The sequence below is a fragment of the Vicia villosa genome, linkage group LG3 (genome assembly GCF_029867415.1).
Source record: "Vicia villosa cultivar HV-30 ecotype Madison, WI linkage group LG3, Vvil1.0, whole genome shotgun sequence".
Classification (NCBI taxonomy): domain Eukaryota; kingdom Viridiplantae; phylum Streptophyta; class Magnoliopsida; order Fabales; family Fabaceae; genus Vicia; species Vicia villosa.
The window spans coordinates 77,575,910-77,602,986 of record NC_081182.1 but is presented as its reverse complement, the minus strand read 5'-3'; the positions used below and the strand labels follow the sequence as shown (position 1 = coordinate 77,602,986).

Below are 27,077 nucleotides of genomic sequence, written 5' to 3'. Positions count from 1 at the left end.
TGTACTTCTCTTTGTTGCAGAAAATAAGCTATCTTGATGACTCAAACAAGAGACAAAGCTTTGGATAATGATCTTGCACCATTTCTTTTTCAATTTAACTTTAAATGTAATAAAATTAAACCAAAAAAGAAATAAAAATGTTATGGGCCTTAGGCTGGTCGTGGGAGGCCCTTAACATTGTTATAATCATGTTTGGATCATGGAAACTTGGCCCCTTTTTGAAAAAAACATTTTTGATCAATGTTGGTTTCATGCATTTTCCCAAAAAATAGCCAACTTCAACAAGGCATATATCCCTCAATTTTGATCATATGAAGGAGTTCTTGTACTTTTTAGAAACCTCAAGATGTCCTCTACAAGCTACTTTGGAAACTTTTTTTCATTTGGAGAAGTTATCTTGATGTTATGGCCTTTGATAAAAAACCACTTTTTGTTGACTTTGAAAATGACCTGTAATGTCAGAGCTCATATTTTTCAAATGGTGAATCCAATGACCATGGGATTAATTGAATTTGAAAGATAATTGAATTTCCTTCAAAACAAGCTTTGGTTGGAATTTTTTGAATGAACGAGGAGAGAGTTATGGCCGGTTAAAATTCAGTTAAATTTTTAGGAGAAAACCCTAATTTTGAAACTTAGGATTTTGTTGATTTTTGATCTTTCCTTGATGAATTATGATCAACCAATGATCAAATGATGAATCTTTTGACAAAATATGGATGTTGACAAAAAATTTCATTTTTGACTGTCTGTTGACTTTTCGGTCAAACTGGTCGTCTGTTGACTGTTTGAGTTGCTGACTGTGCGTCTGAGCGAATTGAAGTTTGAAAATTTGTATGGTGGTACTTTGAGACATATGGAGGTCCATGAAATCCATTTGAGGTCTCAAAAAACTCGTTCTCCTGAAAAAAACAAAAACCCTAGATAGGGACTGTTTGTGTAAGAGACAGTTAAGCGTACCTGATTTTTGTGCAGTGTTGAGTCTCTGCTGATCATGTGATTATCAGAAGACTTCTAGAACAAAAATCTTGAAATTTTGAAATGCAAAAGATTGATTTGATTGATGGTAAAAAACACGGAGAATTGCACTGTCAGCGGGTTTGACTGTCAACTGGTTGTTCAGGCATTAACGTAGCAGTTAAAGTGAAAATTCAACAGTTAAAATTAATTTTTTTTCTTTTTTTCTTTTTTTTTGTTGTGTTAATGGTGAAAATTTATTTACATGAGTTGTTAGAAAAACACAGACATAATAAATAAAATATACTGTACGCGAACGATTACCGATAATAACCTTGAAAAATATTTAAGGCACAGAAAAATAAATATTTAACTGGCAGAAAACACACAAAATATTATCTGGATAATTAAATTACAGTACGACAGATAGTACGACATTTAATACTGACAGTACAAATATTACATAATATAATGAACAGTACGACAAATAAACGGTACATTATTTGAGAACAAAAGATACGACAAACTTTAAAAATGACGATTAAAAACCCATGCTATAAATAACAACATATAGATGATCGGGAGTGTAAACAACCCAGGTCCGCATTTTTCAGGACTATGCAGACAGAAAAAGGACATGATCACCACCACGATGGTGATGACCATAAGAAAACACGTATCCATCCACTTCGTCATTTTTGCTGGGGAAGAAGAGAAAATAAATATGAAGTAGAAATTTGAGAGATGAGTTGAAATTTGATGTGAGAATTTATGGAAAAAATGAGAGGTATTTATAGAGTGAAAAGAAAGATAGAGACGTTGGGGAATGAAGTGATTCCGTACAAAAGAGGAAAATTTGAGTGGTAGTAGGATTTGAAAGAAAGTGTATGGTAGGGTTTGAAAAGAGAGATGTATAAAATAAAGTTAGGATTTGATTTTGAAAGAAAGAGATTTGAAAAGAAAGGAAAAGATTTTGAAAATAATAGAATATAGTACAAAAATTAGTTGGAAACAAAAAACTAATAATAATTTACTCGTTACCAGTACAGTCTGAATCCCCGGACTCTGCGCCTGCAAAAATTTAATTCTGTACCAATTGCGTCAGTACTATTTATCTGCAAATAAATCTCAAATAAATAGCGTGTGTGAAGTGATAAACAACAATTGGTGTTTGTGTAAGAATAAATTCAACAGCGAACCAAAATACCGTATAAGAAAAATTAAAAACCGAGTGTTCATAAAATCAGGATATTTATGAAATAAAATCCAAAATTATATGAAACTCCCAATTTTTAGACAGAAGTCTGTTGCCTTCTTTCTGAAAAAGATGCGGGCAAATTTTTGGGTATAACATTACTGCTGATTATTGAATTGTATTCTCACACCTTCTGTTTGAATGTTTCCTTTAATAGGCATCGGGCATATACTCAAGAGTAGCTTGTTGAAGTAAGTGGAAGATTGTGTTGAAGTTACTTCCATAGTTCATCGTTTATATAGTAATGTATTGCTCTGATTATGTAACATCGGATGGGGAACAATTGTTTTTATTCCTTATGTTTGTTATATTGAAGTCGTAAGACTATTTTATTTTGTTGAGTATTTGGTTGTTGAGTTGGCCTTTTACAACTCTCTTATCTTGATTATCAAAGTTGAGACTATATTTAGTTTATGATTAGGCTTGGATGATACTTTAAATTAGAAGCGGGAATAAAAATAGATGTTATCAATTATTATGTTGAAACTTGTGTTATGGAGCAAGATGTGTATTTATGATGTATGTGACACCCTTTGTGGCTGTATTTACAATTAATTCATACAAATATTCATGTGCGGGGTTTAGAGTATTACAATATGCATTTTGCATTTACGTCATTTACATTTCAACACACTTATTATTCTACTATTTAGGCTCAATTGTCGATTTTACTGCATTTATGTAATATTTTCGCGACACAAATCTTGAAATCCTTTTCAATCAATTTTGTCTGTCTAACTAGATTCAAATTCGGTGTTATTTTCAAAATCACCATTAAATGTGTAAGCTACATGTTAAGTGTAAGTTTGAATCCTACAATCGTAATACTTATAAATACCTTGAATTTATATAATTCATATATTGAGATAATGAGAGGTTGAGAAACACTCGGGGTAAAAATTAAGATATGATCTTATGAATTTGGATAGTTATTTTCTTGTAACTCATCTTGTAATCTCTTGTAACAAATCATGTATATGTCTTCGTATTTATTTCTTATTTTTCTATTGATTTTTATTACATTATTTAGCATATTAATTTTTGTTGGAGGCCCGTTCAAGGTTTGGTTGTCGATGTTATTTATCCCACGCACCTATTTCACAACAAGCGACACCCACTGTGGAGAAAATGGGTTAAGTTTACAGGTGAAGATGCGAAAAATATTGGTTGTTGAAAACAAAGGTGCAAGCAATCTTAATTCAGCGAAAGTTTGTTGAATGGAAAAACATTGTTACATAAAAACCTAACATAAGTAGATAAAACTGAGATGCTAGATAAGGTCGTGAGTGTCATTTTCTTAAGCCTCAAAGATAAAATCCCAAAGGAAGTCGACATGGAGAAGACTACGAATAAGATATGGGTCAACCTTGAATCATCTTATAAGGTCAAGTTCTTGGCTCACACATTATATTTGAAATAAAAACTCTTCTCATTTTAAATGGGAGAACAAATCTAATATGGATGACAAAATTTCACAAGATTATTAATGATTTGCAAAATATTAAGGTGAAGATTGACGGTGCAAACAAGGATTTACTCTAGTTAAGTTCATTACCTAGAACCTTTAAGCATTTCAAGGATGCCCATATTTATGGAAATGAGGGTGTTTCACTTTAGATGAAGTCTAATAAGTTATAAGGTCTAATGCGCTATCAAGTATGCAAGATTTAATGCTTGGCTATAGTGATGAAGGCTTGAGTGTTTCAAGATGAAGGTTTGAGTGTTTCAAGAGGAATGCGTGAGAATAAAGAAAAGCTAAAAGGGGGAGAATTTGATCAAATTTCATATAAAGGGGTGATGATCAGGGTCGGCCCAATCGATTCGGAGGCCCTGTTCTAATTTTATAAATGAGGCTAAATTTTTTAAAATATATATTTTAATACTTATTTTGGAAAAGCAATCTAAACTTTATATTTTTAATGTTCTATTTTTTTTAAATAAATTTATTTTCAATAAAAAAATTGAAGTCCTAAAGATTGTAGAACTAATTACATTTGTGAAGGATAAGGGCTGAGTTACCGTTACACCCTTCAAATTTAACTAGAACATTCAGGTTAATCTATTTCACCATTCTTTCAAACTCCTATTAATATTCCTACAAGTATATCATGATGAAATGTTATAAAAAAATTAGTAAAAAATAAATAAATTGAATAATAATTAACTTTATTTTTAAACTTAATTGCAACTTTAGTCTCCCTATTATAATATTATCTTTTTAAAAAGCATTTAATAAATAAGTATGTGCGAAAAATAATTAATGCAAAGAAAATTTTAAGATAATCTTAAATATAATATTTAAAAATAAATATTTATTGAATAGTGTTATATTTGGAGACTAGAAACTAGTATATGCCACGTTCAAATGTAAACTAAGAGAGTGATTTAAAATTATATATTCATGTTAATGTATTATATTATAAATGAACAATACCCTATGAATTGAACCATGCATTGAGTGGAACATAAAAAATCAAGCTACGTCTTTAAAAAATTGGGCCCCAAAAGTTTGAGCGCCCTATGCTACAAGACAACCATGCATTGAGTGATGATAAGTCGAAGTTAAATGGTTTTACTTGTCATATGACATGTCACTTCAAGAAGGATTTTTCCGTGAGAGAGAGAGGGAGAGAGAGAGAGAGGGAGAGAGAGAGACTACTACAAAAAAGTATCTATCACCTTAGTTAGGAAAAGAGTTTCACCACGATTGGTTGTCTGTGGTAACAGAGAGTGTCATATAAAGTGTGCTACTTTTCCCCTCAGACTAATGAATGGGATGGAAAACTGGATAGTGCACCACTTTTCTCATAATCAGGCTTGTCTACCGAGGTGAAAAGTGGCTTGATAATTTGTTCAATTTCTAGCTAAATCATTGTGGCATTTTGGCGCGTCGACTTTTATCCACAATTTATTACATTTTTCCGAGGGGGTGGGTGTGACGGGGGATAACATTTCACCACGGTTGGGAGATCCAACAACCATGGGAAATTCCAATGTTTTTAATTTTACATATAATTTCATTATAATTTGTATTTTGTATACCATACTTTTACCATAACTGTAATGAAACCAAAATATGCACCAAAATGTGGAACAAAATTATACATTATATATGCACTAAAATGTCATGCATCTTGTACCAAAATATGAAAATCAATATTGCACACATATTACAAAATTAGTGTTGACTTGACTTATAAATCTCATGGAAACAAAATGCCCAACGTGAACAGGCGTCTTTTAAGTCTTCTTTTGTGAATGATGTCTTGTCGTTAAACATTTATAAGTTGAACGAAATGGAAAAATAATTAATTAGGAATAATAACAAACTATTATGCAGTAAAAATTATTAATATGTAATTGTAAATATATTTTACTTTCTCCCAAGAATCAATAATGTCGGTCGAGACAATGTTTATCACGTGTTTATGGCATAATATTAAAAGTTTTGTCCTCCTGACATTCTCCTTGTCAAGAAATAAATTTTATAAAAAGACTAATAAACTAATAATACACACAAAAAGTACACATAATTATAGATAAATGAATATCACAAATATTTACTGCAAGGTTTAAAATTTGGACTTTTTTCTAAGTCATTTCAACATCTTGTATCATTCCACAACTCTATATATTTAAAACAATTTAAATATGGGAAAAGCTAACATGTGCCCCAAGGGCACAAAATAAAGAGATATTTATAGAAATATTTGTTTGGAACGCGTGTATTCAATGTATCAAAATTTTAAATATGACTTCATTGCATTTAATTATATTTAACTTTTTCTAATTATAGTGTCCTTAACATATGCCCTTAGGGCACATGTTAGCATGACCCTTTAAATATTACACGTTAATCACATAGTCACATAACTTTCATTATTGAATCAAGTTGTTTGTCTAAAAAGCATAGCACACATAATTATAGATAAATGAATATCACAAATATTTACTACAAGGTTTAAAATTTGGACTTTTTTCTAAGTCATTTCAATATCTTGTATCATTCCCCAACTCTATATATTTAAAACAATTTAATCATTACACGTTAATCACATAGTCATATAACTTTCATTATTGAATCAAGTTGTTTGTCTAAAAAGCATAACACAATTATGTTACCGTACGAAGATAGATAATAATCAATTGCCAATGATTGTTGTATGACCACGATAATAATTAATAAGTAAAAAATTAGATATTAAATAAGAGAAAAACAAATTCACAAATAGATATATTCCTCTGTAACAAATTATAAGCAAATTTTGTTTTTTAGATTAGTTGAATAATTGATATATCTGATATATAATTTTATTCAAATCTCTTATCGCTTTTTGTATGGATGTTTCAACCATATTTAAATATATGATCTAATACCTTTTGAAATTTAAGTTGGACTTATAAATGTGCTCTCATATATTTTTTGGGTCTTAAGCATATTTATATAGCTTTGTTTAATGTATATGTATCTAATAATCTCATATGCAGATGCTTTAAAATCAATTTATTGCATCAAAATATGAATATATGCATTCTTTCTTGAGTCATTGGATCGATTCAAGTTATATGAGATGAGAATCGATCCATGATGGAGTCTTTGACTACTCACTTGCAAGAGGATTCAAGTTATATGAGTTGAGAATCGATCCATGTGCAAGAGAATCGATTTGAATATTAACACATAGAATATTAACTTTCTTCCAAAATCTTTAAATACTCTCTGAAATTTCACTCATAGAATATTTTCAAGTAAGAGGTGTTAGAAATTCAATAGGTTTCACAGATCCTTAAGAAAAAGATGGATACTTTTCTCCCCCAAGAGATTTTTCTTGCGTTTAAAATCCAAGAAATAATATGGTTCAGAGTGATCCAGAATCAGAATTGTTTGAAGACTGAAACATGATGATTGTAACTCATAAACTTCATATCAAAATGGAAGAAGACTGACTCACACAAAGGACAAAAGGGGTCGAACTTCTATGAATTTTTAATTATGAATCTTATTACCTCTTAACTCTTTAAACTTAACAGTTTTCATGTTGAACCATACTATTTGATTACATCTGATTTGTAAATTCAAAAAGTTCCATCAGAAATGAGTAAGCACCAAAATAAGCACTCTTAAAGTTATCAAAGTATTTGAACATAAAAACAAATTAACCATACCATGAATAATCCAGCAAAACTGTAACAATATGAAATATTCTATCAAACTATTAGGATAACTAACGAGAGAGATAACAACAAGCCCCTGAATACTGAGAAAATGATAAGAAAATAAACTCCCTAAAAGACGCGGTAAGACTTCCCCATGGAACTCTTTAGATACAAGCATCGAACCTGAAATCAGTAGAACAAGGTATATTAGATGAATAGAAGCAAACAGAGCAAATATTTAACTTCATGACAAATGAAATACTCACATTCTGCCAGTTCTTTTTCAACAAGGAGACAAGGAAGTTAACACTGAGTTGAACATTTTGAAAGATTTGCTTCTCATCCATGCTAACATTGCCGACGGCTACTCCCATGCAGAGCACCTTCTTGAGCTGAAACTTGACCATAGCCTTGGTCTCATTAACTTTGGCCTCAAGAGATTCTTGGTGGGAGACAAGTGTTGGAAACTTACCTGAAAAAGTAATATAAATATTAAAATCTACAACTTCAGCCATAATTGAAATTATGAAATCTAAAGTTCAGACACAATAAACATTTTAATCTAAAGTTAATTCACTGGAAGAACCATGCCAAATCCTCAAAAAATGTTTAAAATCAAAAAATAAAATAACAAGTGATAAATAAAAAGACTCCATAACATCATATCTAATGATCAAAATAGATGTGCTAAATGCTTTCAAAATATAAAATGGTCAAAATATCCAAAATCTAAGCCAGGGGATAAAAACATGCCTGCTTTGTTGAGACCAGGACCCAAGAGACGGGGAATCTGCTTAATGACGGACTCAGAAGCTAAGAAGGCATGGTGCTTCTTGGCAAGTTTCTTCACCAACTTCTTATTCTTGTTCAGCTTCTTCAAAGCTTCAACATCCATCGACTCCAAACCGATTTTCTCTGCCTGCAAATTGGAGCAACAACTTTAACACAAATGGCTAGGCAAAAACTGGTTGAATAATTATTGATAATCATCAATGGTGTATGTTTTCAAACAAGTGAAAAACGAGTAATCCTATATTCACAACAAATGTGTTAATACACTAATGCAGAAAATACAAATACCAGTAGCATTAAACCTAAATGTGATATTGAGTATAAATATAAAGCCGTGTTAGCGGAAATGTATACCTCTTCAACGTGTTGGGCGTCTCCGAGCATACAAATCTTCATCTTAGGGCGAGGGATGTGAGGCAACTTGACGGAGCCACTGAAACGTTTATCCTTTTGTGGATCGTAGTTCTTGAGGCCAATTTGAAGCTCAATAGTTTCAACAAACTTCCTTCCTTTGTCTTTGGAATCACCCATGATTCCTGAGATGGCTTCTCTCACTGCATCACTCGAAAGCTTACTACAATTCCATCAAACATAAATAAATCAGAAACACTAGCAATATTGATTTTCCTTGAATCTAGAATCAGAAAACGCATTAAAAACACAAATTAGATGGCAGTGAATTTCGAATAATGTTGATAGAGTTACAGTACCTCATTTTGGTGTAGATTCAAAGGATAACAAGCTACGGATCTCACAGCTGCGGAAAAAATGAAGGGAAAATGTTAACGGAGTAAAATGAAATCGGAGTAGCAAAATGATTTGAGGGGAGAAATTACCGGAAGCAAAACCCTAGCTTGTTATGAGCGGCTGAAGGAAGAAGAAGTATAAAGCACGAATGATGAATTGATGTATTTGGAATGGGCCGGACTTTCCTCTGTACAAAAGTGGGCCTTAGCCCGCTTTGTATTTGGAATGGGCCGGAATTGGTGTATCTTTCACCTCCGCCACTATAACTATCACCCCCAAGTTATATATAATGTCTTTTAAAAGAAGACATGGGCAATGCTACAATTTGGAGTTTTACTCCTTCTAAATTTTGTTTTGAGCCTCATTTGCATATCTAGCAAGATAATAGTAAGATACTAGTGAACTCAATCCTAGTAAAACGATTTCACATAGTGAGAACATAGTTGCATATTTTCTCCACATTGTAGTAGTTGTTGCTATGATTCAACATGAAGGATGTTTTGGATGCATCAGGCATATCCATTCGAATATGGTTGTACCCCGAGTACGCATCCATGAAGCTTAACATGCGGTAGCCCGATGATTCGTCAATGAGGCGATTAATTTCTGGCAGTGGTATGAATCTTTATGGCAGGGGACATTCAAATCAGTGAAATCTATACATATGTGCCACCTGTTGTTAGGTTTCCGTACTAAAACCACGTTGGCCAACCAGGTGGGGTGTTTTGTTTCCACTATGAACCCAACATCAGATAGTTTCCCCACCTCTTCATCAATGGCGAACCTCTTTTCCTCGCTAATTTTCGGCTTCCTTCGTGCCACTAGTATGGCGGAAGGGCGAATGACGAGGCGATGTCTCACCACTTTGGTGTCTATTCCTGGCATGTCGGAGGGAGCCCAAGTGAACATGTCAACATTCTTAATGAGTTGGTCGACTAGTTCCCGTTCCTCCTCCGAGGACAATGAAGTATTTATCTTCGTCTCCTGATGGGCGTAAAGACCTACCCGGGACTCCTTCAAATCTTCTGTGGGCGTGAGCCTTTCCTCTCCCGTTAAGAGTATAGGATCCCAACACTCAAAGTCATTATTTGAAACTTCATAAGGAGGGACATAAGCAAGGGCGAACTCTTCTATGTCTGTCTCTAGGCTACTTTGATAGCACTTTCGAGCTGCTTGTTGGTCCCCTAAAATTATACATACTCACCTGTCAGGAAGCAAGTATTTTAGGGTTAGGTACAAAGTGGATACGACTACTCCTAAGGCATTGATAGTAGGTCTCCCAAGAATGATGTTATATGGTGATAGGGTATCCACAATGAGGTAGTTAATGTTAATCGCCTTGGCGTCAGCTCCCTTACCGCATGTGGTCTCCAGGGTTATGTGTCACATTATTTGTATATGTTCGCTTGATAACCCCTTCAAAGAACCACTGAACATTTTTATATCATTTTGGTGGAGTTGCAGTTTCTGGAAGGCATCCTGGAACAAGATGTCAACAGAGCTACCTCGATCTATCAAGATACACTTGATATCCCAATTGTCGTATTGAATAATGGTGACTAAGGGATCGTTATCATGAGGGTTGATGCTGAGGGCATCCTCTAGTGGATATTACATTTGCTGCAAACACCTACCTTGTATATTTCCTCCAGGAAGATCTAGAGTTACCTCCACCGGTGAAACCTCCGCCGATGGTGTTTGTGTTATAGGTTGTTTTTGTTATCCATATTTAGAGGAAAGATAAAGGGAGTTAAAGTATAAGTGTGGCCCATGCTAGTTTTACTAGGGCTCTACAGTAGGCGCCACTGTACTAATAAAAAAGTATAAATGTGAGTGCCCCCTACAAGGGCGGGGAGACTTAGAAGCCTTAGTAGGTGTATTACATTAAATGGTGGTTATGAATTGCCTACGAGGGTGAGAAGTCCTGTATGGTGGTGTTTTACGGTGGTATTAGGAGTCCCGCACATATGAGGTGAATGGTTGTGTGGATGGTGATTTGCTTAGGTATAAAACCGATGAGGGGTGTGATTAGTGTGTTATGATTAAACACTATGCTTTTATGGTGTAATGGTCTGTATGGCATAAGATATGTCTTCTCCCATTGAGGGGAGGAATATTTATTGAGGTCTCTAGGGCCACTGCCCACTTGGTCAATGGTGGACCGTTGAATCCCTATTTCCTAAGAACTCGCAGGTTAATTATTAACCCTGACTTCTCTCTAGCCCATAAACAGCTTATTCGATGTTTCCCACGACTGCGCGATAGGAAAGTCTTAGGGCGATGTGATACCTCCCTTTGGGTGATATTCTAACGTCATCTCTTATGGGACGGTCTAAAGGCATCACCCTACGCGAGGTCCTTTAGAATTATTACACTACACACCCATGTGTTGGAACTAGTCAATCATGGTTTCATAGGTACATTGTTGAATTAACTAAGACAAATGAGTATTAAACTCGTTGTCGGTGAGTCGAGAAATCCACAATTGGTCTTGTGTACCTATTATCAAGCCAAAGGTCCGCCCTTCAACGCATGGCGTGTTGTTCGCCTATAGAGTATTTTTGTAAGGCAAACATGTGGCATGCCAATTTTACTAACTGCTTCAGATGGTCTTCTTTTCATATATACTTGTCAAAATGGAAAAGTAGTCTAATTAAACGTATCATTCGCCATTAGGTGTCTCATAGTGTTAGCGTTAGAATATGAATTTAAAGGTACTTATGAAATAGGAATCTCTTGAACTTGTGAAGGCCCTATCATTGCAACGACCAACTAGATATAAGTAGCAATACCTTCTTGCTATGTGTTCCCTTGAATTCCTTAAATTGATGAAGTGACAAAAGTGTCATAAGATTGTCTTGTCTGGTCTTCAACTCCATGGCATGTTGAACCTTATTGTGAAATATGATTTTGACAATGTCAACGAGTTGTTGACATGCTTTATATAAGAGATCATGTATTCCCATATCTATATGGTGTCTAATAAATGATGTTATCGTTACCTCTCACCCCTTAGATGGATTAACATATATGTCTTCAAAAGTATTGGGGGAAGCCTGGATATTGACATTACCAACATTTGTGGAGGTTCGTTGGGTTTTTGTGGGCCAACCCCCTGTTGCGAGGATGAATGTGGTTGATCTATGTTGGTGAGACTTTTCCATGATGCAAATGCATACGCCAAACTAGGCATGGCAACAAAACTCATACCCGTGGGTACCCACTCGAACCCGCCCCGAAGCTGACTGGAAAAACCCGCTTTGACTGGATTTAGGTTCGGGTTTTCCCCGATTACAAAAGATGGAAACAGGTCGGGTAATGGGGATACTAGTACCCACCCCGAACCTGCCCCGTTTATTTTATTATGTACATTGTTATTTATTTTTGATAATTTAGAATATTAAATATGTGGCCAATGTTTTGATAATTTGTTTTTTATTTATTATTTAAAATATTTGAAATGTATGTATAATATTTTTTAAGATTATTTTATTTTATTATTTATAATGTAATTTGATTTTGGATAAAAATAAATATTTCTATTATAAAATTGACTTTACTAAATGGATGGTGGCGGAGCGGAGATATCCAAACCCAATCGAACCCGTTTGGGACTGGTTTGAGTTTTAATTTTTTATCCCCGTTTGAATTTGGGTCGGGGAACGGAGATTGTCTGGGATTCAGGTTTGGGTTTGAGAGAGGTAAAAACTGTCCCCGCCCCGTTGTCATGCCTACGCCAAACCTAGTCATGATCATACAAATTGAATTTCTAAGTGGTTATCATCGTAGTGTCCCATTAGATGTGTTGAATTTGTTTTTGAACGTGATAGTTAATTAATGTATCGAATGATACTATCTTTGGTCCTATTCATAAGAGAAAATTTACTTTTATGTTCATTGAATAATCAATGTATCTGGACTGTATCATGACCATATACATAGATATATTGATTATTCAATGAATCTAAAAAGTCAATTTTCTCTTATAAATAGGACCAGAGGGAATAACTCTTAACGATAATTCTCTTTTCTTCAAGAAATCACGTTTATGATGAAGCCTTGCCTCTCAGATGTGAGTTCCTTAACTACTTCAAAAAAATATGTTTAAGATGAAACCTTACCTCTCAGTTGTGAGTTTCTGAACTATTCCAAAAAATATTAAATACAAATATTTTGGAATATGAGCCACTGAACTAATAAAGCAACAAAAATAAAAATAAAACTAAAGACAAAAATACTAAATAATAAAAATGTTTAAAATAACTTGTGATTAATCGTAAGTGTTGATAATATTTACAAGTACAATACTTATAAACAAACACCGGTCATAATGGATAGAACTTATAAAATTTTAAAAAGATTTAACTTACTCACATTTAGGTGTTACATTCGCCTAATTTCTTTTAGCTAAGGGAATGCCTTCTATTGTAAAATTGTTTGTTTGTCTGTAGATTTCAAATAACAATGTATTCCGCAGGTTTATCTGCGGATTTTCTTGGGACAATATTAAATACAAATTATTTTCCTACGGATCAATGTTTTGCAGAAAATTCCGTAGGAATACCTGCGGATTTTGCTACAGATATTTATTTTAAATGAAAAACAAAACTATATTACTGAATCCGCAGGTAATTTCGCAGGAAAGCTTTCTGCAAATTAAACCACACTACATTACATTATCCTAATCCGCAGGTATTTCCCCAGCAAAACTTTCTGCGGATTTTGCTGCGGATTTCCTTTTTATTATATTTTATTATTTTTTGATTTATAAAATATTTTTCTTTTAAAATAAAATGTTTTTTTTTTTTTTGCAAAAAATTTAATATAATTAAATGTTTTCTATAAAAATAATAATTTTTTTTAAATTTAATAAAAGTTAATTTTTTAAATTTAATATAATTCTTCAATTTATGTTTTAATAAATAGTACGATAGTTTTAAAAAATAAAATTAAAATACTTATATGTATAGTATTTCTTATAATTATTTAGTATAAAAATATTTATTAATTATAGGTTAATTAGTGTATATGAATAATGGCAGGGAGAAATAATAGGGTTCAATCGTGCCCTCAAAAATTTGATTTAATTAAAAGCGAATTAGTGTGTATGAATAAAATTTTATTTAATAAAATACAATTTTCTTTATATAAATCTAATTGCTTAATAAATTGTTAAAATATTGATTGAGTTTTTTGATAATGAACATTCATATAAGGGGTTTTGAATTTTTCATCTTTATTTTATATGTTATCCCTTGGTCATCATTGTATTGTATATTTATTTATGAGCTGTGCTATGCTTACGTTAAATTTCGTACACCGTATGTTTGACACCGTAGCTCCAATGTTCATTTTAATTGAGACACATTTTTCAAAGCATTCAAAAATAATATGATAAAATGAAAAGTATATCATACAGCATGTATTTGGGGTGTAGGTGTTAATTTTAGGTGTAAGTATAACATTTCTCGTTATTTATTTATGTACCTGAAACTACAGATGAGATATTTATTTATAAAGGAGTAATAATGGTATTGATCATGTACCTGAAACTACAAATGTTAAAGCATTGTGGATTACTAGGCAACAAAAAGTTAAAGAAGCTTTTACTTATGCGTGGTCGGGCTATAGATCGGGGGGATTAGGGGCAACAATAGTGGATGCTCTTGATACAACTATGATAATGGGTATTGACGAAGTCGTTGCTGAAGTGGAATCCTGGGTTGAAGAAAATCTTTCTGAGAGAATTAGCAATAAAGGCCAAGTAAATTTATTTGCAAATTGTAACCGTTCTTAATTAGTTACTCCCTCCGTCCCAAAATAAGTGTCACATTTACTTTTTAGGTTCATTGAATATTTAATGTATCTAGTCTGTATAGAGACCAGATACATTAAATATTCAATGAATCTAAAAAGTAAATGTGACACTTATTTTGGGACAGAGGGAGTACACTAATTAGTTATTGTTTAATATAGACTTAACCACTAGCTTGTAGTGAGATTTGAACTTAATGTTATTGTTTATTGTTCTGTTATGCTATGGATATTAGTATTGTGTGTATATAAATAATTTATTATTATTATTATTATAATTGGCTTATATATTTTTTATTTTGATCCAGAACTACTGTCTTATAATAATGCTTAATCTTAATGCATCATTGGCAAGAGTTGTCACCTATTTAAAATTAATAAATTTGAGATAGACATTACCTACGTGTTTCCTGCGGAAATTTAGCTACAATCTGCAGGTAAATCCGCAGAAAATTCGAGTATTTCTAGTAGTGAAAACAAATTTAGGCACAATTTATTAAAAAAAGCAAATTAACTATATTCTTCAACCCATGCTTTTTGTAACTTCCACGGGTTTTGCGCATAAATGGGTTCTATGCAATCATAATAGTATTACAACTTAGACTCAGATATGAGATAATAATAATAATAATACAAACATAATAATAATAATAATAATAATAATAATAATAATAATAATAATAATACAAACTGAGAGGCAGCCATGCAACCAACCGAAATCAACCATTCGATATTTATCAATAAACCATTGTTCAAACGTGGCCCAGGGAGGCCCAAAAAACTACGCAGGAGAGAACCTGGTGAGGCAAGTCAAACAAAGTGGCAAAGAACAGATACAAACCACAGATGCAAGATTTGTTTTGTACTAGGTCACAACAAGAGGACCTGCAAGAAAAACAAGCAGATAGTTGTTGTATCTGCTGCAACAACATCACAACAAGCTCCAACACAAGATGCTCCTACAACAGAAATTCCTACACAGGCCAGTCAAACTAGCAAAAAGAGGGTATTGTAACTAACATATTTATTTCATATTCTTGCACTTTTAGACATTGAGATTGACCTAATTCTAATTTTTTAATCATGGGAGGCCTATAGGGTCTATCAACAAGAAAAAGAAAGATAAAATGGAAACCAAGACAAAAAAATCTAGGGCAACTAAAACTGCTGTTCTAGAATGTGATGTAACTGAAAATGCTGTTCCAACTGAAACTGCTGTTCCTGATCAAGATGGTGTTCAAGATACTGTTCCTGAAAAAGATGTTGTTCCTGAAAAAGATTCTGTTCCTGAAAAAGATGATGTTCCTGAAAAAGATGATGTTCAAGATGCTCTTCCTGTTCAAGATGCTCCCATTCACACTGAAAATGCTGATCATGACACACATGCACCCAATGCTGAAACTGAAAGAAATACTGACATCAATGATTCACAGTCTTCTCTTCAAAAGTATTGTGGTATAGATTCTGACACATTGGCTAAGCTACTTGATGATGATTAAATTCTAGATGTTCAACCATTGAATGTTGACACAACACCTGTGAAAAGAACTGTCAGGACTTTTGTTGGTAAAGCTCCAAAGGTGGCCAAGAAACCTTCCAAAGCCAATGCTTCATCTTCATCCAGGCCAACATGTTCAGAACCTGTGAGTTTTAATTTGTCATTACACACTTTTTCAAATGTCTGTTTCATATAGCTTAACTGTAATTGTTAATTATTCCTAGGTCAACAAACCAAAACAGAAGCCTAAGCACAAGAAGAGTGTTGATATGAGTGTTCAAAAACGGTAGAGTGACAGACTCAGGATCCTTAAGACAAAGAATATTGGTGGCCCTAGAAAGAAGCCTGATGACCCTTTGGTCATTAATGAAGATGAAGTAACCTCAGACCAGTCTAATGGTGGGAAGCAGTCATAAGATTGGGAGGCCATTTGCAAAAGGATGACTCAGTAGGATGACTCAGTGATGTTATGTTGTTTGAAAATTGGGAGACATATTTATGTTGTTTAGTTTGAATGACTCAGTAGGAAGTGTTATGTTTGTAATGTTAGTGAGGCTAGTCCTCTAACTATTTTGATGTTATTGCAATCTATTTTGTGTTTTATGAACATATGTAACAAAGCTAATGGTATGTCAATGGTTTTTTGTGCAAATTTTGGAGTCTAATTATATGTCATTAGTAAGTCACTTATATGACAAGTACTGATCAAATTTTGTAGTCAAAGTATATGTCAGTTAAATGACAAATTACAGGTCACTTTCAAGATCAATTATATGTCACTTGAATGACAAAATAGAGACAATTATAGGTCATTTGAATGAGACAAAAACAAATTATATCCAACTCAGATTCAACTCAAATTATAGGTCAATTGAATGAGACAAATTATAGATAACTTATCCAACTAAGATTTATATCAACAACATTAATACATATTGGCCATAAAAACATCACAGAACAACAACAGATTATATAACTGATTCAACAATTATCCAACTCAGATTATAGAACACTGATACAACAATAATCAAACTCAGGTTTCATAACAACAACATTACATCCAAAGTGAACATTCCAAACACTGATTCAACAATTACATTTCCATAAAAAATACATATTGACCATTACAGAAACAACAATACACCAAGACTTCATCTTTCCATACATAGCATCTGACTTTATCTTCAACTTCAATTTCTTGTTCTTCTTCTGTGAAATTTCATACAACTCTCTCATAGTTTCAAGAGAAATTGAGACCTCCTTGATCTTGCTCTCAATGTTTTTCCTTTCATCATCTGACCTTTCTTGAACATCGGTTCGTTGAGCAATATCATCATCCCATATAAATAAGTTACAAGTTTCATCACCTTGCCAAAATGGACATCTCCAAAACAGGCGCACTTTGTTAGGTCCATTCTTACAGTAATATGAAGTCATCCGAGCATCACACGCACACCTTCTACCTGGACGGGTACTCACACTTGTGGATTGATACGATGTTGGCTTCGTTCTCCTTGATGAAGATGACATCGTAAGATTGTGAGAGACTAATTCAATTGAAGAGAAGGGGAAGAAGGAAGACGACTTCAATTGAAGAGGAACAAGGAAAGGCGAAGAAGGACTTGAATTTTAGACTGTGAAGATGATGAAGGAAGATGCAGAAGAAAGGCGCAACCCGTAACAAGGGGTTGAATGAAATTAGGGTTAAAAATTTTTCACGATCCCTTTTGTCTTTACACAATTATCCTACGTGTCTCTTCAATAAACACAGCTGTAAAAAAATTCACACATCTTGCATGACACGTCACCCTCCGTTAGTGGAATCTAACGGGAGGGACTAATAATGGGGACGAAAAATATTACAGGGACCAAAGTTCGAAGAAAATTTTTGTAGGGACTAAAATTGAAAGTTGGGATATTTATAGAGACCTCATACATATTTAACCCTAAAATAAATTCAAATTTTAATACATAACATGAATATCGAATAAAACCGACTAAAGTTTTGATTTTCAAATTTGATAGGTGTTAATAATTCTTGTGTTAGGTCAACTCGATTAGAAAAAAACTTTAATTTTAAATAGAACTCTCATTAATAAACAATAGAATTGAATCTCTTAAATTAATCCGTCACAAAGACAAATACAAAGATTTATAAAAAACAATAATAAAAAGTTAACATACACGTTTATCTAACTTGTAGTGGGTGGACATGTTGAGAATTGGTGTAGTTTCCTTGGTACAATTTATTCCACATTCACTCTAAATAAAACAATTCTTTGTTTTATAAATGTTAGAATTCATAAAGTCCATAACTTTACACGCACAAAGTGAAAAACTAGGAAAAATATACGTGATACATTGTAGTAGTGGCTCACCAACCAAGACATCAAATATATGTAACGTGAAAACGATAACCATTTTATTAAATAAGGTCACACAAAAGATGGTCTTACTTAGTTACTTAGTGAAGACAATTAACCAAATCAACTTCAAAATAGTTTGAAATTCGATTTAAAAATTAACTCATTGAAATATGTTTATAAATCAAATGAGCTGAATATGAGATAAAAACTAAGTTCGTTAACTAAATAAGTTGAACTTGAACTATACATAATTCTACTCGTTAGGTTTATGAGTCTATTCAATTATATATGAGATAAATTATATTGTCTTCAAGAATAAGTCTAAAGATTTGCTCCAAATCTTAATCCCATATTTTCTTTTAGTCTAACGGTTTTAATTGATAATTATATTTTTAAGTGAACAAAAAATTTCAACAAATAATTATACAAATAAAATCAACATCATATGAATTCCAATATAATAATTTTTATTTTTATTTTATTTACAAAAATATTAATTTAAAATGTCAAATATATATAAAAAATAGACTTTAAAAATTACTTTTAAGTCCATGAAATAAGTGAGTTGAACTTAACGAGATAAATCTAACGAGTTGAACCGAGTTGTTCGTGAACTTCTAACGAGTCGAGTTTGAGCTGAAAAAAGTTCATGATGAACTCAAACAATTCTTAATAAGTCGAGTTTGAACTGAAAAAAGGTTTGTGATAAACTCAAACTCAAACTCGAATTCGATCAATTTTTAACGAGTCGAACTAAGCTGAGGTGAGTTCGACTCAAATCGACTCATTTTCACCCATAGCTCTTACCTAATGGCATAAAAAATAGTTTATTGTATTAAAACTTTGGTGCGATTTTGGATCAATGTTGCTATCAAAATTCAAAATGAGAAATAAATTTAAGATCACTTAGAGATTTAGTTTTGTGTTGACTTATTGATTTTGTATTGCTTGTCTTTAGTTTTAAAGTTTCATGAGTAACTTTTAACATATTTTGAGCACCTTTCAATGACCTTAACTACTTTATAATAGTAATAGTAAGATTATCAATATAAAAAAATTTAATTACTCCGAAAAGTGTTAAGTATGTTGTTTTTTTTTCCGCTAATAGTGAAAGCAAAAGCCCAAGAACAAAGGAAAAACTACAAGAAAATTATATTAGGATTACAAATCCCATTCTTATCAGAATGCAAAGAATGCAACAGTTTCTCCAAAAAGTTTGGAGCTTCCTCATAATAAAATTAAATCTTATCCACGCAATCTCTATTAGCCAACTCACCCGCACAAGAATTAGAGCTTTTTGGAACTTGAGTTATAACGACAACCTCCATCCGCGTCATATGCTCCAAAATCTAGCGAAGAATAGCTACACAATCCACAACCCTCACCTTTCCTACTTTCATAGCATTGACAACTTGAACCGAGTCAATGTTGATCTCCACTTTAAAATAGTCTAGACTTTGAGCAAGTTTCAATCCCTCTTACACTCCCCAAAATTCAGCTATGAGAGCATTGCTTCTTCCAACAAATTTGGAAAAGCCTCCCTTCCACTCCCCTTTGTAGTCCCTCAAGATCCCTCCACAACCCGATATATTATCAGATTTGCTAGCTCCATCAGTGTTGAGCTTAATCATACTTCTGACTGGCGGTATCCACCCAATAGAATTGTTTCCAATGTACTCAAAATTGACTGCTCTGTGAATAATCATAGCTTGCTTGTAATCCCTGCTTCTTTTTAAAATCTGCGTAATCGGATCAATAGGCTGCAAATAATGCTCACTGTGTTCCTCATTATTTCTCCACGACCATAAGGCGTGACACGTAATAATCCAGGCACTGCTTCAACCATCACCATTGTAATTCAGGTTCAAACGAATCCACTCTGCACCGTTTGATGCAAAGAACTCCATCCCGATATCACTAGGAATCAAGCTTTGTCAAATGTGTTTGCTGTAAGTGCAGTCACATTAATGATTAAAAAATTACATGTTTGGGTTGATTTTTGGATAATCTAGAATCAATTTTAGAGGTGTAGAATTGATTCTGGGTGATTTTGAAGTGTTTGGTTTATCAAAGAAAATATCTTTAGCCACCTCCCTATGGGTGGTCACCCCCAGCGAAAATCCCAAAATACCCCTGCTTCGGAAATGAACTTCCGAAGCGCATGTTTTTTTTTTAAATTTCCACAATTCGGAAGTGCATCTCCGAAAACACCTCATGGGGGGTGTCTTCGGAGATGAACTTCCGAATTATGCAGCTGTGTTTTTTTTTATGTTTTATCTAAAACAGTCTCGCATTTTCAACGGCTCTCGCTCCTGTTGAAAAAAAAAACAAATAAACGACATATATTAAATAAGCGACATGATCATGATTCTCGCGTAAAACGCCTTCAGATATTGCTTCAGAGAAATTTGAAGCATGTTTCATTTCATCGCCGCGAGTTCAACATCATCATTCACAACAGATGATTCTTCTTTGGATAGTGTAATTTGAAGCTTTTTTTTATGTTTTTTCTTAAACAGTCTCGCATTTTAATTAAACGCAAACGACAAATAAAATAAGCGACATATAAACAGAAAATACTAATATGATACATAAAATCCAAAAACACTGTGCGAAAGATACAATCCGAAATCAAAACAAAACAAAACAAAACACGTTATTCTGCCCGACGAGCGTTACAAAATACACATCAAACAAAACAAAAACACATTATTCTGCCCGACGAGCGAACTCCTCCGAATGAAGATACTGATACCAATCCTCATCCCACTCAGTCTCAGAACCATCAGCATCAACCACGACTCTCACGCCAGATAGTTGAGCTTGAGCATCCGGGCCCCGGGCCCCCTGGGAACGAGAAGTAGAGCCGGTCGAAACTTTCTTCTTCTCCTTCACCTCCTTCACTCCGCGAGAGCACGAAGTAGATCCGGTCGAAACCTTCTTCTTCTCCTTCACCTCCTTTTTTCCCTTAGCGCCACCCATTCCTGACATGTCCATGTAAACAATTGAAATCGATTAATATGCGAGACAAAATAAAAAACTAAAAAATTTGAACTTCTCATACAATTCGGAAGTTCATTTCCGAAAACTGGGATGGAGGTGTTTTCGGAAATGAACTTCCGAAACACCCCTGCGATAGAGTTTCCTGAAACTTCCATGGCAGACCCCAAAATCAAACATAAAACCAATTCAAAAAGTTTCTAAACAACCTAAATACTACTAACAACCAGTCCATATATCATTTATGCAATTGAAACCCTAAATAACATGCATTTGAATAATGAATCTAACAAATTTAAAACTTACAAAATGAGTGATTTGTGGGCTTTTGAATGTTGTATAGCAATGTGATTGGAGCATTGATGCAGCCTTGGAAGTGTGTTTGCACAAATTTTCGCCTTTGGTTGTTTTTGATTTGAGTTAGGGTAAATGAATGGGGGAGGGGGAGTGTTTTGTTAAATCTGCAGAACGCGCAGTATTTCGGAAGTTCATTTCCGAAATGCTGTTTTCGGAAATGAACTTCCGAAATAAGATAATTTTTTCAAAAAAAAGGCGTTTCGGAAATGAACTTCCGAAGTCAGGGGTAGTTTGGGTTTTTCACCGGAGGTGGACTAGAAGGTTGAGAGGTTGGCAAAGAAATTCTCTTATCAAAAGTCGAATTGATTATGCCTTTAGAACTGATTCTACTTTAGAATTTGTAGCTTCTGCCTCCAAAATTGATTCTTAGTGATTTTTACACTGAAATTTATTGTTAAACTCCCTTTTACATAAATGTATTCAAATATAAATCAATTATACTAAACTTAATTTTGTAAAAATCAATTGTGCAAAAATTAATTCCGCCAACCGTCAATCCAAAGACACTCCAAAATATTTTTTCTTATTGATTGGGTATTTGTTGAAAATATTTCCAAGCATTGTACTTATAGAAAAACAATGGTCATAATGGTCAAAATGACATGAACTATAAAATTTAGTGTTGTTAGACTATTTACATTGGTAATGCGTGAATTTTTCCATTATTGGAAGTACACAGTACTTCAGTTGGACTTGTTCCACCCATTCATCCACATTTTTCGCTTTCCCTTCTTCATTTGTACACAACTTTCTTAGAGCGGAACTTCTTGCTTTTAGCTTTCTTCAAATTTAGTGGTGTTATAAATATGAAGCACAAACAATTTTCAACTGTCAAGTCTTTCCAAGTCTTGATCAATTCTAACAATTTCATGACTCTCATGGATAGCTACGCAAACCTAAGAAACATTTGAATTCCCTAAGCTACACTTTCCTAATCTTTTCAAGTGAGAGAACATCACCTACTATAAAATTGTTTATATGCCAAGTTCAATTGACATGTTATGAAGGAAAATTATGATATAAAATGCAACGAAAAATGTTTCCCCTTAGCTTATCTTTACGAATGGGCATGATCAGTGATAAAATATTTACCTCTTGTAACAGTTAACCGTTGATGCAGAACCTAGAGAACGATCACGAGTGTCGAACAAAGAAAAACACATATATTCAACCCACACGAATATAGTACCTCCAATCTCAATACTACCTGTTACGAATGAAGAATGAGAGAGAGAGAGAGAGAGAGAGAGAGAGAGAGAGAGAGAGAGAGAGAGAGAGAGAGAGAGAGAGAGAGAGATAGATAGATAGATAGATAGATAGATAGATAGATAGATAGATAGATAGATAGATAGATAAATAGATAGAGAGAGACCGAATTAGGTCAAACAATAAATTCTCCAGCGCAACCATTTAATTTATAGAAATGCTTGTGTGAGATGTAAGATAAACAAGCTCATTTAGCACATCGTAACTTATGGTGTACTGTATTTCACTTAAGTGCATTATATCTTACGGTGCTTTACATTTTAGTTAAGTACATTGTAGTTTATAGTGTTCCATATTGCACTTAAGTAATACCTTATGGTGTACTGGATTTCTCTAATTAACGCTAGTGCAATTAAAGACCGCATAATCAAATAAGATTTACTTATTTATTTTCTCCATTCAATTTGTCCTTACGTTTGTGACGCTGTAGGTTCTCGTAACATTGACAATTATATCAAGTCACACATTTAATATAATAAATCATGATCGATATCTAGCAACACATCACTACTTTCAAAGTCACAAAAATGTCATGTGATATGACAAAGTCTCGTGTCATCCTTGTTCAGCTCAATATTGGATCCTTACACATTCATCCTATTATGCAGGATGGACAATTTCCATCTAGGTCACTTATGTCTCTCAACATGATTTGTGGAGTACTCATCAACCATCTTTGTGGTCATCATGTTACAAACAACGTTTGATTGATAACAAAGTACTCGACTCCACGTCTAAGGTCCATAGTGATTTCAGGTCGAAGATGGTATACACCACTATCGCCTAGAGAAGAACTTATGAAACTTGCATAAGATTCTATGCAAGTATTCTCATGGTGGGTCAATTTAGTATAAATATTACTCATAATATTTATACGATGTAAATACTTGATAACTCTTTATCCATGATTCATGAGATGTGATCATAATTCTATTTACATAATAGTCTCAATGCTTAATGTTATCACATTTCATAATAAAGGTTGATTACAAATACTTTAAGAATAATGTTCTTATATTTAATGTTGTCTCATAATTAAGTCACACTTAATACTTCATCAATAGATTAGCTATTTTAAAGACTTTATTACTTTAAAAATTCACTTTCATCTTTATAGAATTTAACCTTATTTAAGCAAGTAATGCGTGATTTTTCCACAATGTTCATGGACTTAAGTAATTCTATGAAATATTTGACCTCCTAACATGGATATCCAATAAAACTGCACTGTAACAAAGAATTCTTCTATTTTCTTTTTTGAGGCATTATGCATTCATTGTACAATTGAATTAAATTGCTGCCTCAGCTTACAAGTTCAACTAGCAAGAATAGAAAGCTAAAACAAAACTCCAAAGAAAAAAATTACAAGTATCACACAGACAAAACTAACAGAAGCTAAGATAATAAAGGGAAAACTTAAGTAACAAAAAAAAGTGTCAAGGATATATCTATACATCATTGCTTGTTGGTCAAGAAATAGAAATAATACGCGCATAAAGCAACTCATTCCATGTATCAGGTAATCCTGGTAAACACCAATGAATACAATCTGCATAAGTAGCCGGATCAGCTTGTTCTTCTCGAGTCAACAATTTTCCTTGACGTATGGTGTAAACTGATGTATGTGCATCTTTTCTGAACTCAGACAAGGTAGTAATGTTTAGGAAATTCACTTTCACCTTTGTTGATTTTGCCACGTTTCTGGCAATGACGAAAAGACGATGATCAGTTCCAACTTGTAATGGAGTGGACATGTTGAGTATAGGCGTAGTTTCCTTCGCGCATTTTATTCCATTAGGATTGTTCCAATCTTCACTCCTAAAAAAATCATACAAGTTTATAAATGTTAGAATTCATATTATTCTCGACCGTTTCGTGCTAGCGATTAGGATTATGATTTAGATTTTACTTGATGTGAAGAGGGGACATGCTGTTGAAGAAAACTTTGGTGCGATTTGGATCAATGTTGTTATCTACATAGCTTGACCATGTCTTAAGGACTCTCTTATATGCTTTTGTTCGAGGAACTTCATCGTACTCGGTGGCTCCTTCATCGAACGATCCTCGCCTTAAACACAAGAAACATTCAAACTATAAGTTTCATGAATTTAATCAAAATATAATACAATATAATGTGGTGTTTGCTTACAGGACTTTCATGGTGCCGGTATTCATCCACCATATGTAGGTGTTAAAAATAAGGTAGTCCACATTCTTCCAATGCACGCCATGTTTTTCAATCGATTCAGGCATGATAATACGGTCGAATATAGCGTGCGACGCTGGATCATCTGAATTCGACTCTACTAGGAATGGTGACCAGTAGAATTCCACTGTTGCATTGTAATCCTGCAAACACAAACATAATGGAACATAACCGAACCGAACGATTCAACCGATTGATTGAATCTTGATGCAGCTAGAGAAAAAGCAAACCTCAATTGTGAAGACAGAAAGAGCACCATATAAGTTCAATCTTTTTTTGCCTTGAGGAATAACAGATTGAACCAAACAAATCATTGATTCCCATTGGTTTCGATTCAACGAGTCTCCAACAAACATAAGCCTCTTCCCTCTAAGTTTCTCAAGCAAAACTCTTGGTTCGAACCTTAATAAACAACAGGTTTATACAAAATTTAATCAATGATAACGCTATCGATTAAACTAAAACAAGAAAGTTAAGAAACTAAAAAGAACTAAAAGTGCTTACTTTGGTAAAGAACAATCTCTTGGCTTCCATCTCCAATTTTGATACAGCGAATCGCGTCTTCCGTTCTTCAAGCAGGTAACTTGTGCAGTAAGAAACCCACATTGTTCTTCGCTGTATAAAGGATGTTTCACGTTATCGAAAACCCATTTTCCTGTAAAGAAGTCACAATCTTCTAGAGGCAATGCAATCTTCTGATTCTCGTTTTTCTTCTTTAACACAACGGAGATCAAATCAACCGGTTCTTGGATTTTCTCGGAGTTCTTTGAACTTTTTATCGTTGCATCATTGTCTAGTTTCTTGATATCTTCAGTTTTGTCTTCTTGGATTTCTTGAGTTTTGAATTTGATCCTTGGGAATGAGAACTGTTCCTCGTTGTGCATGAAGACTCCAAAGAGGAATAAGGAGAAGACGAGAAAGAAAATGAAAATGCTGTTGTTCTTTGTGGCTTTCATTGTTACAGTTTCTGAGTAGAAAAGATTTTTCATGGGAGAGAGAGAGTGAATAACAGAAAGCTTTTAGTTATGAAAGGAGGGTGTGAAAATATAGAGAAAGAAATGAACAAATTAAGATGAAGAAAGAAAGAGATTTTTGTATTTTATGGATAAATGAAACTTAGTATTAGGCTATTTTTGTTTAGTTGAGGTTTGGTGAAAAATGGTTGAAGAAAATACTATGAGAGAATATGGTGTCGGTGAAGGAGAGTTGTGTTCCTCACACTACCACGTTACATTGGTTATCTATCTATTCTAAGATTGAATCTAGATCGTTGGATCAAGATTAAACTGTTTGGAACATGGTGACGGCATGATTTCCCTTACTGGAGGGAACCTAGGTTCCTATTGTGTACTTTTTGAGACAATACGTGAAAGCGAGGGATGCAGAGGAGTGATCTCAAAGTTTTCATTTTAGAGTTGATCTAAGTCTGAGTGAGTTGAAAGTGGGGTTCAGGCTATTTGGTAGACACACACAATGTTGTTTTTTGTGTGGCCAGAGTAGACACAATGTAAGTTGTCTAATTAGATTGAAAGTGTAGGGTTTCATTAAGATTGAAAGTCAATGTTTTAGGACTAACTTTCTCCATCCAAAATTTCTAAAAAGCATATACTTTATGTAATTTTTAAAATAGAAAGTATACTATTTCTGAACAACAAAAACTTC

The 27,077-nt window shown here is 33.5% G+C and overlaps 2 protein-coding genes across 2 annotated transcripts; both read right to left on the bottom strand.

Annotated features, from left to right (window-relative positions):
• Positions 1 to 7,339: 7,339 nt before the first annotated feature.
• LOC131656137 (large ribosomal subunit protein uL1z) lies at positions 7,340 to 9,103 on the bottom strand. Its single transcript, XM_058925899.1, has 6 exons — positions 8,998 to 9,103; positions 8,872 to 8,918; positions 8,516 to 8,735; positions 8,123 to 8,288; positions 7,636 to 7,841; positions 7,340 to 7,552 (listed from the first exon to the last, which is right to left on the bottom strand). The coding sequence occupies exons 2-6, from the start codon at positions 8,874 to 8,876 to the stop codon at positions 7,499 to 7,501; spliced, it is 651 nt and encodes a 216-aa protein (XP_058781882.1). The 5' UTR covers positions 8,877 to 8,918; positions 8,998 to 9,103; the 3' UTR covers positions 7,340 to 7,498.
• A 15,411-nt stretch (positions 9,104 to 24,514) lies between these two features.
• Positions 24,515 to 26,480, bottom strand: LOC131656136 (xylan O-acetyltransferase 1-like). The gene is made up of 5 exons (XM_058925898.1): positions 25,920 to 26,480; positions 25,646 to 25,817; positions 25,359 to 25,558; positions 25,119 to 25,277; positions 24,515 to 25,027 (listed from the first exon to the last, which is right to left on the bottom strand). Exons 1-5 carry the CDS (start codon positions 26,402 to 26,404, stop codon positions 24,679 to 24,681), a joined length of 1,365 nt encoding a protein of 454 aa, XP_058781881.1. The 5' UTR covers positions 26,405 to 26,480; the 3' UTR covers positions 24,515 to 24,678.
• Between the last annotated feature and the right edge of the window lie 597 nt (positions 26,481 to 27,077).

Excerpts from the sequence above, each read along its gene's own strand:
- LOC131656137 (XM_058925899.1), bottom strand. Across the intron at positions 8,289-8,515 it reads ACGCCCAACACGTTGAAGAG|GCAGAGAAAATCGGTTTGGA; the intron begins GTATACATTTCC and ends TCCAATTTGCAG. Across the intron at positions 7,842-8,122 it reads TCCTGGTCTCAACAAAGCAG|GTAAGTTTCCAACACTTGTC; the intron begins GCATGTTTTTAT and ends TTACTTTTTCAG.
- LOC131656136 (XM_058925898.1), bottom strand. The coding sequence starts at position 26,404 with ATGAAAAATCTTTTCTACTCAGAAACTGTAACAATGAAAGCCACAAAG. Across the intron at positions 25,278-25,358 it reads ACCGGCACCATGAAAGTCCT|GCGAGGATCGTTCGATGAAG; the intron begins GTAAGCAAACAC and ends CTTGTGTTTAAG. Across the intron at positions 25,028-25,118 it reads ATGTCCCCTCTTCACATCAA|GAGTGAAGATTGGAACAATC; the intron begins GTAAAATCTAAA and ends TGATTTTTTTAG.